The following is a 14,935-nucleotide window of genomic DNA, read 5'->3' as shown; positions in this document are numbered from 1 at the left end:
TAAACTGAAATAAAGATGGAAGCCTCATCTGAAGACGTTTCCTTGAAAGAGGAAGTGGAGAATTCCCAGAAGTTGCACAATTCTCCATGAGATCAGCCATTGCCGGGGAGGATGAAAACAGACAACAAGCATAGCATGGGGCAGACGGCGGCTATACAGTAACCCCCCTCCCTGATGGCGGGGTACATATACACAGGCAGACCAGGGGCTCCTGGAAAGGGGGGCCCCAGCCCTGGCTGCTCGCATTGCCCCTTTGGTCGGAGGGAAGATGTACAGTTTGCATAGTTCCCTATGAAGGGGAACTGAAAGTACGTTACACACCGTAGTGCGGGGGAGGGGGGTCACCGGTAACTTGTGAGCCTCCTGATTATACCAAACTAATAATAATAATTTCCATGTAAAGTAAGAAGAATACGACTATTATATTCATGGCGGGATCCATTAGCCACGTCTACCATGCAAGGCATTCACAATGGAGCCACGAAAAATGGATTTAATAGTAAATGCCTCCTCGTTTGCAATGAATTTAGAACATTTCCCCAGCACACAGTAGATGTGTCCAGAATTAGTAAAACATAGCTGCTTTATTCCAAAAACAGCGCCACACCTGCCCACAGGTTGTATGTGGTATAGCAGTACATTCAATTCAGTGTAGCTGAGCTGCAATACCCCACACGAACAGGTGTGGCGCTATTTCTGGAAGAAAGCAGCCATGTTTTTCCTCTTCGGTCGCAGTCTTCTGTGGCACAGCTCATTAAAATGAGAACATCCTAACGCTCTCTACATGGACCAATGGAGACAGTCAGCAGGATGCTGGAGATGGTCTCGATACTCCTAGGCCTGTCTCAGACAACCATAGTGCAGACTTACTTATTGGATCCCTATAACTGACTGCGGCAGCCATAATAAACTAAAGCTAACGGATCCGTCAGCAGCAGCTTGTTCACAGTTGCCATGGTATCCGGTCAGGACCGCTGTGTGGCAGAGACAGGCAGCACATGCTATATGTGACAAGTAGAGATTTCCTATATTACACAATGATGGGGGCAGGACGGTGTCCTCCCCAGTGATGCCGAGAGCCCTCAGTGCAGGAAGTCTGCGGGACTGTACAGAGGACACCAGACCGTCCGCCATGGACAGCAGACCTCTCCTGAGCGACCCCCGGAAACCGAACTATCAGTCTGTGGGGAAGGTCCTGAGGGAAGCAGAGAAGAAGTACATAAAGTGAGCGCTAGATCTGATTATCTATCTAATATTTATCATCTATCTATCTATCTATCTCATATCTATCTATCTATCTATCTATCATTATCTATCTATCCATCATCTATCTATCTATCTATCTATCTATCTATCTATCTATCTATCTCATATCTATCTTCTATCTATCTATCTATCTATCTATCTCATATCTATCTAGCTATCTATTATTTATCATCTATCTATCTATCTATCTATCTATCTATCTATCTATCTATCTATCAATCATTATCTATCTATCTGTCTCTCATATCTATCTATCCATCATTTATCTATCTATCTATCTATCATTATCTATCTATCGTTATCTATCTATCCATCATTTATCTATCTATCTATTATCTATCTATCTATCTATCTATCTATCTATCTATCTATCCATCATCTATCTCATATCTATCTATCTATCATTATCTATCTATCCATCATCTATCTATCTATCTATCTATCTATCTATCTATCTATCATCTATCTAGCTATCTATTATTTATCATCTATCTATCTATCTATCTATCTATCTATCTATCTATCTATCTCATATCTATCTATCTATCAATCATTATCTATCTATCTATCTATCCATCATTTATCTATCTATCTATCTATCTATCTATCTATTATCTATCTATCTATCTATCTATCTATCTATCATCATCTATCTATCTATCATTATCTATCTATCGTTATCTATCTATTATTTATCATCTATCTATCTATCTATCTATCATCTATCTCATATCTATCTATCTCCTATCTATCTATCTATCTATCTCATATCTATCTATCTATCTATCTATCATTATCTATCAATCTATCTATCTATCTATCTATCTATCTATCTATCTATCTATCATCTATCTCATATCTACCTATCTATCTATCTATCTATCCATCTATCTATCTATCTATCTATCTATCAATCATTATCTATCTATCATCTATCTATCTATCTATCTATCATTATCTATCTATCTATCATCTATCTATCTATCCATCTATCTATCTATCTATCATTATCTATCTATCATCTATCTCATATCTATCTATCTATCATTATCTATCTATCTATCTATCTATCTATCTATCTATCTATTATCTTTAGGCCTCATGCACACGACCGTTGTTGTGTTCCGTTCCGCAAAAAGGGGTTCCGTTGTTCCGTGATCCGTTTCTGTTTTTGTTTCCGTGTGTCGTCCTTTATTTTTGGAGGAGCACCAGACATGAAGGAAAGTAAAAAAAAGTCTAAGTCAAGTTTGCCATGCAAATGATAGGAAAAAAAACGGATGCGGACACGCAGATGACAATCTTGTGTGCCTCCGCGTTCTTTCACGGTCCCATTGGCTTGAATGGGTCCGCGAACCGTTTTCCGTGAAAAAAATGACAAACGGTAACAAACGGTGCATTAGCCAAATTTTCAACGGACCCATTGAAAGTCAATGGGTCCGCAGAAAATCACGAAAAACGGAACAACGGACACGGAATGAAAGAACGGTCGTCTGCATGAGGCCTTACATTTACACCAGTCTTCACTGAAGGGATTAGACCATTGCTTCATTGTAAGCAGCAGACAGGATGATGGTCACTTCTCGTCTTCTGGAGATGTTACGACACTTCTGACATGTAGTAAGTGTTTCTTGAATGGAAGCCACTTGAGCAATAGAACACGTGCGCCCCGTATTGTATTTATCCGGATTTCTCCTTGGACACATGTGGTCTCTGTATATGGGTGGCAAATCCAAATGGGCACTAGGTGCTTCCATTTTCATAAAACAGCAAATGTTTCCTGTCAGGGCACATCTTCCTCATGGGTGGTATCAACCAAGGAGAAGGCCCCGCCCCCGAGGGTCCAGTAGCTGAGAGGTGATGGGGACAAGCTCTGAGTCTTTCTGTCCAGTAAGTGGGGGTGAGATGGCAAGAAGATGGGGGCCTTATTTCGATATTGTCCTTGCTTTCTTCTGTACAGAACCCTAGACAACAGGAGGATGTTCTTGGCCGCCTTTTCCGCAGTCCTTGGCAACTTCTCATTCGGCTATGCCCTGGTCTACCCCTCGCCCGTGTTGCCAGTTCTGGAACAAAACACTGATCCAGTTTTGCATATAACTGATGCGGAAAAGTCATGGTTTGGGGTAAGGATAATTTTTTTTCCACCTCAGCTCCATTGAAACGAATAGGGATGAGCTGCAATACCACACACAACCTGTCGACAGGTGTGGCGCTGTTTTTAGAAGAAAAAAAAAACATCCATATTCTTCTAATCCTACTTTTCACTTGTCATTTATTATCCTTTTACAGTCCGTCTTTGCGCTCGGCTGCTGCGTGGGAGGAATAAGCTCGATGGTCCTGAACGACCGCCTTGGACGTAAACTGAGCATCATGTTCTCGGCGTTTCCTGCAGCCGTGGGCTTCCTGCTTATAGGCAGTGCCCAACATGTCTCCATGTTACTTTTGGGCAGGATCCTTACGGGCCTGGCTGGAGGACTGACGTCATCATCTATACCAGTAAGCGACTTGTCTCTGACCGTTCGGTGGTTAAAGGGTTGTCCAGGATTCGATAAACATGGCTGCTTTATTCCAGGAACAGCGCCACCCCCTGTCCATGGTTGTGTCCGGTATTGTAGCTTGAAATCAATATATCTGAGTTGCAGTACCGCTCTTGACCTGTGGACAGGTGTGGCACTGTTTTTGAAAGAAAGCAGCCATATTTTTCTAGTCCTGGCCAGATAGACTCCTAACAAACAGCAACACATATCTCAGCTTCCTGTGAGCAGAACTCCCAAAGCAAAATCTATGAGAGGGCCCCCACCTTACCTTGTGCCATATATAATACTGGTGACTTCTTATGTGACAGAGGGACCAGGATTTGGTGGACCTGCTACCTTTACACCCCCTATAGCTGTACCCCTACACAATGGGAGGAAAAGGACACTGGGTAACCAAACTTTTTTTTTAAAGGGGTTTTCTTGGAGTACAGTATTGATGGCCTACCTTCAGGATAGGTCACCAATATCAGATTGGTGGGGGTCCGGCTCCCGGCACCCCCTTCGATCAGGCTTACTCGCAGCTTACCAAGAACAGCACCATCCATTGTGTAGTGGTTGTCCTTGGTATTGCAGCCCAGGCCCCGTTCACTTTGAATGGGACGGAGCTGCACCCAGACCATATGACAGATGAACGTGACGTCACATGGCCGAGGACGAGGCGGGGGCACCGGGAGTCGGACTCCTGCCGATCATATAGTGATGACCTATCCCGAGGATACATCATTAAGATTTTACTCACAGGAAACCGCTTTCGTTTTTGGAAAATGCATAAACCTTCCATATGTACAAATGTGGCAGCTGCTTTGTTTTTTCCTTGAATTTAGAATTACGTGTCAGTCTTCACTGCAGTCCTGGCATTCTGTTCATGAATCAGGAAGCTTAGGATGACCTGCAAAGTAATATTTGTGATATTTTGTGTGTTCTAGGTTTATATATCTGAGATTTCCCACGCTGGAGTGCGGGGGGCGCTGGGGGCATGTCCTCAGTTGATGGCCGTATGTGGAGCGCTGGTTCTCTACACACTGGGTACGTCTGATCCTCCATCATATATTCAAATGTCTCCAAATTTTTGTCTTTTTTTTGGGAAGTGGGCGTGGTCAGTTATGTTAATGAGGCGTATGCTAGATTTATCTATTATGACTTAAAGGGCATCTGTCAGCAGTTTTGCACCTGGCTGACCTGTTGGAAGCTGAAGACATCTGTGTTGGTCCCATGTTCCTATGTGCCCGCATTGCTGATAAGTTTTAATATATGCAAATGAGCCTCTAGGAGCAACGGGGGCGTTACCATTACACCTAGAGGCTCTGCTGTCTCTGCTACTGCTGTGATCTCTGCACTTTGATTGACAGGACCAGAGGTGATCACATTTACAAAGCCAGGTCCTGTCAAAGTTGCAGAGAGAGCAGAGCCTCTCGGTGTAATGGTAACGCCCCCGTTGCTCCTAGAGGCTCATTTGCATATATTAAAACTTGATTTTTCTCAGAAATACGGGGACATATGAACATGGGACCAACACAGATGTCTTCAGCTTCCAACAGGTCAGCTAGGTGCAAAACTGCTGACAGATGCCCTTTAAAGGAGTATTCCGGCTTAAGCTGTTTTCATTCACTGACAGCAAGCAGGGTGATTGAAACACAAACGAATTTCATTATACAATGATTAGTGATATCACTATGTATTCGCACGTCCCCCTCCGGCCTCTTGTGTATGAACATACCGCCATCTCTTCCTCCAAGGGCTCTTCCTGCCGTGGCGCTGGTTGGCAGTGGCCGGTGAAGTGCCCGTATTAATGATGCTCTTGCTCCTCTGCTTCATGCCCGACTCCCCGCGTTTCCTAATATCCAAGGGTAAAGATGAGAAGGCTCTTCAGGCCCTGGTCTGGCTCCGGGGCCCCAAGACCGCATACAGAGCGGAGTACCAGAGGATTAAGGAGAGCGTCCTGAAGGCCGTAAGACTCCCATGGGGGTTGTAATGCATACTGGGAGTAGTGATTGGGATGATGGTGGAAATTTAACTCTTTGTATAATTTCAGAACAGTTCTCTGACCTGCAGCGAGCTCTCCGACCCCTACTACTACAAGCCCATCCTCATCGCCGTGTCCATGAGGTGCCTACAGCAACTGTCCGGAATCAACCCAATACTGACCTACCTGGAGCCCATCTTCAACAGGACCAAGGTCATCCTGGTGAGGACCGGTGCCTTCACTGCGAGTACATGCAATTCCCTGAGTCGTCCGATTCTTGACAACCAACATGGCCGTCCTAGACATCGGACATCAGAATGGCAAATCTGGTTGTGCCACGAAACATCTCCAGCTCCTTCATGACCACATTTGCCTCTCGGGACTCTAGGAAAGCCTGGCAGAAGCAAAGATGTGCCACCCTATCCCTATATCTAACTTGGTCAGGGCAGAATTGTGCACCACCTGGTGAATGCCCCACCAGCTTTGCCCCCCCCCCCCCCCATAGTGCCGCCACACAGTAATGATGCTGCTTTATTTTTGTCTTCATAGTAGTGCCCCCGTAAGTGCCCCCGTAAGAATGACCAATTAGTGCTCTCCACATAATAGTGCTGCCCCTTACTCACCAGGGGCGTAGCTATAGGGGAAGTGGCTGCTACAGCGCCCAATCTCAGAAGGGGCCCACCCAGGAGGAGGACTGAAAGATGTTATTGTCAGGACCCCCCTTACCAGTATTATACATTTAGTCCTCTTTCACACAACCGTTTTTTTTTTTCTTCAGTTTACGGGCCGTTTTTTGCGTTCCGTATACGGAACCATTCATTTCAATGGTTCCGTGAAAAAAACTGAATGTACTCCGTATGCATTCCTTTTCCGTATTTCTGTTTTTCCGTTCCGTTGAAAGATAGAACATGTCCTATTATTGCCCGCAAATCCCGTTCCGTGGCTCCATTCAAGTCAATGGGTCTGCAAAAAAAAATCTGTTCCGTTTTTGCGCAAGCATCTATTGAAAATGTTATGCCCAACCTAATTTTTTTCTATGTAGTTACTGTATACTGTAAAAAACGGAACGTAAAAATGGAAACACAACGGAAACAAAAAACGGATCGTTAAAAATTGAAAAAGCCATACGGTCGTGTGAAAGAGGCCTCATACATGACAATGACCATATATACTTGTAGGAAACGGACGGAGCGGCTGCCGGGCCTGGTCTGAGAGAGCGAGCTTGACTGAAGAAACAGGGGGGGAGCCATCCCTGTTCAAAAATTTGCTGTGGGGCCCAGTCAGTCCTAGTTACGCCATTGCCGCTGATAATAGTGCTGCCCCCATTGTTCCCTCCTTACAAACGTGCTGTCCCCTCAGTGCCACCCTCACAATAAGGCCTCATGCACACGACCGTTGTGTGTTTTGCGGTCTGCAAACCGCGGATCTGCAAAACACGGATGGCGTCCGTGTGCGTTCCGCAATTTGCGGAACGGCACGGACAGCCATTAATATAACTGCCTATTCTTGTCCGCAAAACGCTGACAAGAATAGGACAGGTTATATTTTTTTTGCGGGGCCACGGAACCGAGCAACGGATGCGGACAGCACACGGAGTGCTGTCCGCATCTTTTGCGGCCCCATTGAAGTGAATGGGTCCGCATCCGAGCCGCCAAAACTGCGGCTCGGATGCGGACCAAAATCAACGGCCGTGTGCATGAGGCCTTATGTACGGCCTGGGGAATGATGAAACTGGGAGCAGTCAACCGTATTTGCATCCTCAGGACACAGATACAGTTGAAACTGGGACATGCCATGCCGCTGTCCTCCTAGGACCATGGGACAGCTGCCAAAGTCGGGACTAACCCTCGGGGATGGGTGAGTCATGTGATTGCCTCTGGTGGGCCAAGTGGTCTTTTACTATTTGCCCTATGGTTAAAGTGGCCTTGGTAGAATCAGGCGGAAATGTTTTTCCCTGGCATGTTGTAGAACACCCAGCATTCAATCCCACGGGAGCCATGAGAACGGAGAGCAAGTGTGCATGCTGGGAGTTGTGGTTCACAACTGCTGGAGTGCCATAATTTGCTTCAGTATCTTCCATTTTTCCTCCTATACTAACTCAACGTGAGGTCCTCCAACCCTTCAAGTTGCCTCTTCTGCTCATGTTCCTGCAGCTCTTCATCGACTTTCCTAGCCAAATACCGCCATACAGTGTGTATTAAATAAATTGTCGCCCGGCTAGTTTGCCTCAATTTAAAACCAGCAGCCAGTCCTAGTAAGCGAATAGTAATCTTACCTCCTCAGAGGTTCCCTGTCACCTGTGGTCCCCTAGTGATATCTCAGACTCTCGGAGTAGAGGTAACACAGCAGATGCCAGGCTGTATATCGGATCTGTAGCCTAATGGTATACGTCGCTGCTTTGGTATGGAGGGGGAGTTGTAGGTAGGTGATCTCTAATCTTTGGCGTCTTCTTCTAGAAAGGCGGATATGACGCTGCCCTGGTCGGGCTTGTAAGGTTGATCTCTGTGCTGGTGGCGGCTCTGGTAATGGATAAAGCGGGCAGGAAAATCCTGCTTTTTGTATCCAGTAAGTATGTGGACCTCATCTATGCTTCTTCATGGACTCCGTCCACTGCGTCCTCCTCATCCATCTCTTCTGCCTCCTTTGACAGGTGCTCTCATGTTGGTGTCCTCCCTGTCAATGGGCTTGTACGTTCATTTCACAGTAGACATGAAGAACAATTCCACCAACCTGACCATGACCGCCAGTGACCCGCACGTCCTTGCCGATCCCGTCAACTATTTAGGAGTCATCCCCCTTGTGTGTATCATGCTGTATATTTTAGGTAAGTGACAACGAGCTTTCATAAGTCCCATGTAATGCTATATGCCAGTGATGGCTAACCTCCAGCTGTGGTGAAACTACGACTCCCAGCATGCTCTATTCATTTCTATGGAGTTTTGAGAACAACCAAGCAAGTGTGCATCTTGGGAGTCATAGTTTGACCACAGCTGGAGTGCCGGAGGTTAGCCATCACAGCGTATACCTACCCTAGTCAAGTGCTGCCATTTTTCTGTTTTTGGATGGATTTATCTGTCCACTAGGGACTGATCTGCCTCAGTATGACCATTGGGCTGGTAGCTACACCTAGTATGAGGTCCACCATGCTTGAGACCACCGGGTACCCACTCGATTTGAAGGCACCTCCTAGCAAGGTGTGGAAGTGCTGCTGTAATACCTATGAAGTATGGATGCACCTCAAAAGATGTAATCAATGGAGCTTTACGGTTTAGCTGTCAGGTGGAGAATCCCTGTAAGACTGCACTGCCCCTGTCATAATCAAGGGGCTGTTCACTTTGGACAATCCCTACTTCTTAGAAGTTTCCCTTCACAATAAGCTAATCACAAAGTGTTCTTCTGCTGGCAATCAACGGTAATTTGTGGGAAAACTTGGTGCTACAGTAAGTGTTCAGTTTCCCTGCAGCGCCTCCACAGGTAAAATGAAGCATTACACAGTGTCCATTCAAATCAATAGGTTGTCTGTCTAATGCAAGACAGGACATGTCCTCCACACTAGTTTGTAGCCACTGTCCATTTTGGCCAAGAGATGTGAATCCTGTTCATGGGTTTCCAAACTGGATGACCCGCTCCTCTCGGGGCGGTTTATTTACCATATTCTGAGTAGACGTTGCCTTGCCCTTAACACCATCTCCTCTTCAGGTTATGCTTTTGGCTGGGGACCCGTCACCTGGCTTCTCATGTCTGAGATCCTGCCACTTAAAGCCCGAGGAACGGCTTCAGGACTATGTGTGATGGTCAGCTGGATCACCGGCTTTGTTCTCACCGAAGCTTTCCTGCCCGTTGTGGTGAGTACCAGGGAAAGAACATGCTGGACAGGCTCAGTACAGTCCTGTTACTTAGGTGGTTGGGTTGGGTTTTACTCTATGAACACTTGGACAACACTTTCTTTGCTTGTGACCTTGCTGATCATGGGGATGTCTTAGGTTAGTTTTTGGTTGCATACTGGCTCGATTTCACGCAGTGGAACCACTGTGTCCACAGATGTGACTTATGGCTACTCTTAAGGGCGTTTTCCTGGCGGTCCCCAGATCTTTACCCTTTAACCCCTATACAGGGATTTGGACTTCGCTGCAGGGGAACCACCAGGTTACTACCTAGTTACTGTTTGGTTGATGGCTGACTGAGCCTGACAGGCCGATGTCAGGACAGGCAGAGTACTTGCAATCTGGGACACAGTTTGAAGTCAGAGCGGGCAGCTGAGGGTCAGTATGGAGATCAACCAGGGGTCAGCTCAGGCAGTAAAGGTTCAAATCCAGGAAGCAGACAGAAGTCGGTACACGGGCAGACAAATGTATAACAGTTCACTTTTGCAGGACACTAGCAGAAAAGGTCCTATTGTTCAGGTGCCTTAAGTACCCCAACGTGGTCAGCCATTAGTTATTAAAGATTGGAGTGTGCTGCCCCTTTAGGAGCCGAAGGGAGCGTGTGTGCACCTTATGGGCAGAGCGAGAGAGGCTAAGCAGGCCGCAGCCTGTGTGGATGGATAGAGCAGCCCCTGGTGGCTGGGTCCGCTGGAAAGAAGGGTCCTCACCACCAGGACCTGGAGTGGGTGAGCAAAGCAGCGGCAGTAACACTCTATGGATGATACATTGGTTGTTGTGTCTGAACTGTGGTCAACGCAGACAAGGCCACGTTCACACTTCAGTTATTTGGCCAGTTATTTCCATCAGTATGAATGGGTCCGCACCTGTTCCGCAAAATTGCGGAACGGATGTAGACCCATTTTGCGGACGTGTGAATGCTCCCTAATTGAGATGTGGTGTACAAGGAAAGTCGCCATGGTCGGTTGATTGGAAGTTTCCTTTTTTTTTCCCCAGAATGCCTTTAACCTGGAGACTCCGTTCTTCTTCTTCGCCATCATCTGTGCATGTTGCATCCTCTTCACTCATTTATGTGTCCCAGAGACCAAGGGACGGACTCTGGAACAAATCGAATCCTATTTCCGGACGGGTCGACGTTCCTTCATTAAGTAGCCATCGGGCAGACAACTAGAACCTGACTCTAAACCAAGACCCGTCGTCTTTTAAGGCCTTTCCGTAGTCCTGATTGACATCTAGATCTTCAGTGATATGAAACTGTAAACTGCGACATCGTGGACGCTCAAGGCGCCGTCAGAAATCGACATATGCTACATCTTGGACGCCAGGCTGACCGATTAGTCCAGGTAGATCCATATGTAAATACTAGGATAATATTTAATCAAGATTAAAGTGTGGATTTATTCAGATTGTTTTCTTAAAGGAGCACTCCTCCAGGCCGAGCTGATACTCCAGGGCCTGAATGGGCAGGACATTATAAGGGCCTCTTGCACACAAACGTATTTTCATTCCGTGTCCGTTCCGTATACGGAACCATTCATTTCAATGGGTCTGAAAAAAAAAATGGAAGGTACTCAGTGTGCATTCCGTTTCCGTATTTCCGTTCTGCAAAAGAATAGAACATGTCCTATTATTGTCCGCATTACGGACAAGGATAGGACGGTTCTACTAGGGGCCAGCTGTTCTGTTCCGCAAAATACGGAATGCACACGGATGTTGCGAGGAAGTTGCTTGGAGGGGGGAGAACCCTGTTAAAAATAAAATAGCTGTGGGGCCCAGTCATTTCTAGTTACGCCACTGCAGGTCCCACCTCTGGGACCCGCTCCTATCTCCAGAACGGGGCCCTCGAAGTGAAGGAGCGCACACAGGGCATGCGCGGCTTGCTGTCCATTCACCTGTATTGGACTGCTGGAAATAGTCAAGCCATTTTCAGACCTCCCATAGCAGTGAACGAAGGGTGGCCGCACATGGGGGGGGGGCGTTGTAGAGATTAGAGCAGGTCCCAGAGGTGGGACCTGCACCTATCTGTCATTGATCGCATATCCTAGAGGTACACCATCAATGATCCAGATAGGTATACTCCTTCTACACCCGCAGGCGGGCGCTTTGAGGTAGTCCATAGGTCCAGCTTACAGATCTTGGATGGTAGCCTAGGCTTGTTACAACGGCAATAATCCTGACCGCACTGATAGCAGAGGTCTTGTCACGGACACGTTTACTTAGCATCATGCCGGGAGCTGACCGCGGCACGGTGGCCGACATCTAAGGCACATTACGACACGAGGGGACGCTCCTCACCACATCTCCATGATAATGACTAGAGCGGGCGATGTCAAAACAGGAAATGTAGTAACCGGATAAAAGAAGCAATCACGGCGCAATCTGATCTGATCATTCACTGCAGACCGCAGGGTGGCGTCTACTACACCTATGTCATGCTTCTTAAAGGGCAAGTACCGCTTATATCATTGGGTGATGTATGAAAACTGGTGAGAAGAAAGCAGCAGTTGCCCAGGGGCCGGCGCTGCACTTTCTCATCGCACGAGTTCTGCTAAATCTCATCCCAAAGGCAAATACAAGGAACGGCGCTTGTAACGTCCCCTGACACAGGAGTGAGGGCGTCTATGGGGCAAGATGGAGTGGCATCAGCGCCATAAGTCGGCATGTTGGAGCAGTTTATACCTATCGTGGCTTATAATATTGTCTGTGACATTAAAATGCTACAGAAGTAATTTTGTGATGTGGCGGGTCCACTGATCTCTATGTATATAGTCCACTCATGTACACTGCTGTATGGCGGTATAGAAGATATTATACCGCACGTGGTCGCTACAATGCATGCAAATCCATGCAACCAATCCGGTCAAAGTGGGCATCTATAAAATAAATATATGTGTGTCTGTTTCTGGGAAAGGTGGATGAGAACCAAGGTGGTTGTCAGTGACCCACAGGGGCGGACTGGCCATAAACCCTATAGGGAAATTCCTTGGTGGGCCGATGCCCAGGGGGCTGCCCGAGCCCCCCTCACGCTGCCAGCCAGATACATTCATTTCTATAGGGCCACAAAAAATGCACACATCACACCAATGTGATCCGCGTACTGTCCATATCCCTGCGGACGAGCCACAAATCATAGAACACGTCCTATTCCTGTCCGCTTTGCAGACATGAAGAGGCTTTTTTTATTTTCAGTGAGGCACACACACCGCAAAACGGACACGGTCCTGTGAATGCACGCGTAGGGAAAGTTCACATCTCCGTTTCAAGAACAGAAAAGAAAAACAGGATCCTGAAAACAAAAACAAAAAAACAAGATCCTGTTTTACATTTGGCATACGTTTGAGCCATTTCCGTTTTTTTCAGACGAAAAAAAAATAAAAAAGTCCCGCATGCATTGCAGGATCCCGGTTTTTTTTCTGTTTTTCTGACGGATGAGACGAACGGAATATGAAACGGAGAGGTGAACTTTCTCTTAGGGCTCATGTACGCGGCCGTTGTCAGCCGATGCGCACATCACTTGAACGGGTCCGCAATCGGGAAGATACGGTGCGGAGGCACGGAGTGCGTCCATGGCATTATCATGGACCCATTCACGTTGAATGGGTCTGCATCCATCTGCGCCAGCCACCATGGATGGTGTCCGTGTGTTGGGGACCGCAATTGCCGGTCCCCAATGCACTGAATGGGCGGCGAACCTTTGCGTGCATGAGACCTTATTGCGATAAGCACCTAAAGTAAAAATCACCGTTCAGCCTTTCCGCTCTCCTGCTCCGTTTAGGATGGACTCGGCACATAACTGAGCCGAACGCATCCTAAGGACCCCGTAGACGTAGACTATAATGGGGTCCGTTAGGTTTCCGCTCAGAGGAAGACTTTTGAAGCGGAGACAAAAGTCTTGCATGCAGGACTTTTGTCTCCGCTCCAAAATCAGCTTCTGAGCGAAAACCTAACGGACCCCATTATAGTCTATGGCAGGCATGTCCAAACTGCGGCCCTCCAGCTGTTGCAAAACTACAACTCCCAGCATGCAAAGACTGCCTACAGCAGGGCATGGTGGGAATTGTAGTTTTACAACAGCTGGAGAGCCGCAGGTTGGCCAGCCCTGGTCTATGGGGTCCTTAGGATCCATTCGGCTCAGGCTAGTTTCACACTAGCGGCAGGGGAGTCCGGCGGGTGAACAGCCTGTCGGATCCGTCCCCATTGACTAAAATGGGGATAGGGGCTGAGTCCCGGCGGCAGCGCGCGGCGAGAGGCAGCCGGACTAAAAGTACTGCATGTAGTAGTTTTATTGCAGCTGCTGCTGCCGGATCTCAGCCCCCATCCCCATTATAGTCAATGGGGACGGAGCGGCAGTCCGGGGGCACACGTGAACTAGCGGCAGGACGGATCCGACGCGCTGTACACCCGCCAGACTCCCCTGCCGCTAATGTGAAACTACCCTCCGTTATGTGCCTAGAGTTCTCCAGAGAGCGGAAAGGCTGAACGATGCCTAATCATTTAAAAATAAAAAAATAATAAAAAAATAAAATATAAAATGGGCCCAAATAACACATCGTGAAATAAAAAAATATATATATTCCCAGGGATCAGCAACCTCCAGCTGTTCTGAAACTGCAACTCCCAACATGCTCCATTCACTTCTATGGGGGGGTATAAGAACAGCCGAGCAAGTGTGCATGCTGGGAGTTATAGTTTCACAATAGCTGGAGTGACCTCTGCCATGGACTTACAGCTAACAACTGGAGGTGGCGGTTTTTTTTTTTAACAAAAAAATAATAATTGTGAAAAAATAATTAAAGTATCTTCCAGTGGAGACGCACAAAGCTCAGAAAGAAGAGGCGGAGGTGTCTGGAGGTAGAGAGGTATTTTCTTTATTCACTGCATAGACAGGAAGGAAAAACGTCTTGAGACGTGAGAAACCGCTGGAAAGACGTTACCTGAAGTCAGTGACAGCAAGTCCTGCAGCGGGCACCGTGTGGCGTCCTGTACCATGCTGTAGTGTATGAAGAATTACCCAGTGTACCCTACTGGTAAGACATACATTAACGATAATCTCACGTTTGCATTCTCTACGCGTCCGTGTGTAGAGAAGAGCTTTAAAGTCTCCGAACATGAAATCTATAAAATAACACAAACCTCCGCTCTTTTCCCTAGAAACAGCGCCACCCTCGTCTACAGGCTGTGCCCGGTATTGCAGGTCAGCTCCACTCATCTGCAATACCATACCCAGCCTATACAGAGGGTGGCGCTGTTAATGGATAAACAAGGTAAGGCCTAGTTCACACTTGTGCGGG

At 47.1% G+C, this 14,935-nt stretch overlaps 1 protein-coding gene across 1 annotated transcript; it reads left to right on the top strand.

Moving 5' to 3' along the window:
* Positions 1-1,082: 1,082 nt before the first annotated feature.
* Positions 1,083-11,050, top strand: SLC2A6 (solute carrier family 2 member 6). Its single transcript, XM_044306181.1, has 10 exons — positions 1,083-1,224; positions 3,224-3,386; positions 3,553-3,759; positions 4,727-4,826; positions 5,537-5,748; positions 5,833-5,985; positions 8,220-8,328; positions 8,414-8,587; positions 9,463-9,608; positions 10,641-11,050. The coding sequence occupies exons 1-10, from the start codon at positions 1,133-1,135 to the stop codon at positions 10,794-10,796; spliced, it is 1,512 nt and encodes a 503-aa protein (XP_044162116.1). The 5' UTR covers positions 1,083-1,132; the 3' UTR covers positions 10,797-11,050.
* Positions 11,051-14,935: the final 3,885 nt, after the last annotated feature.

This window comes from Bufo gargarizans, chromosome 9 (genome assembly GCF_014858855.1).
Source record: "Bufo gargarizans isolate SCDJY-AF-19 chromosome 9, ASM1485885v1, whole genome shotgun sequence".
NCBI classification, from domain to species: Eukaryota; Metazoa; Chordata; class Amphibia; order Anura; family Bufonidae; genus Bufo; species Bufo gargarizans.
The sequence above is the reverse complement of the archived record's forward strand: the minus strand, read 5'-3'. Positions and strand labels throughout refer to the sequence as shown.

Coding starts and splice junctions, on each gene's coding strand:
- SLC2A6 (XM_044306181.1), top strand. CDS start 1,133: ATGGACAGCAGACCTCTCCTGAGCGACCCCCGGAAACCGAACTATCAG. Junction 5,986..8,219: donor ACAGGACCAAGGTCATCCTG/GTGAGGACCGGT, acceptor GTCTTCTTCTAG/AAAGGCGGATATGACGCTGC. Junction 8,588..9,462: donor TATCATGCTGTATATTTTAG/GTAAGTGACAAC, acceptor TCTCCTCTTCAG/GTTATGCTTTTGGCTGGGGA.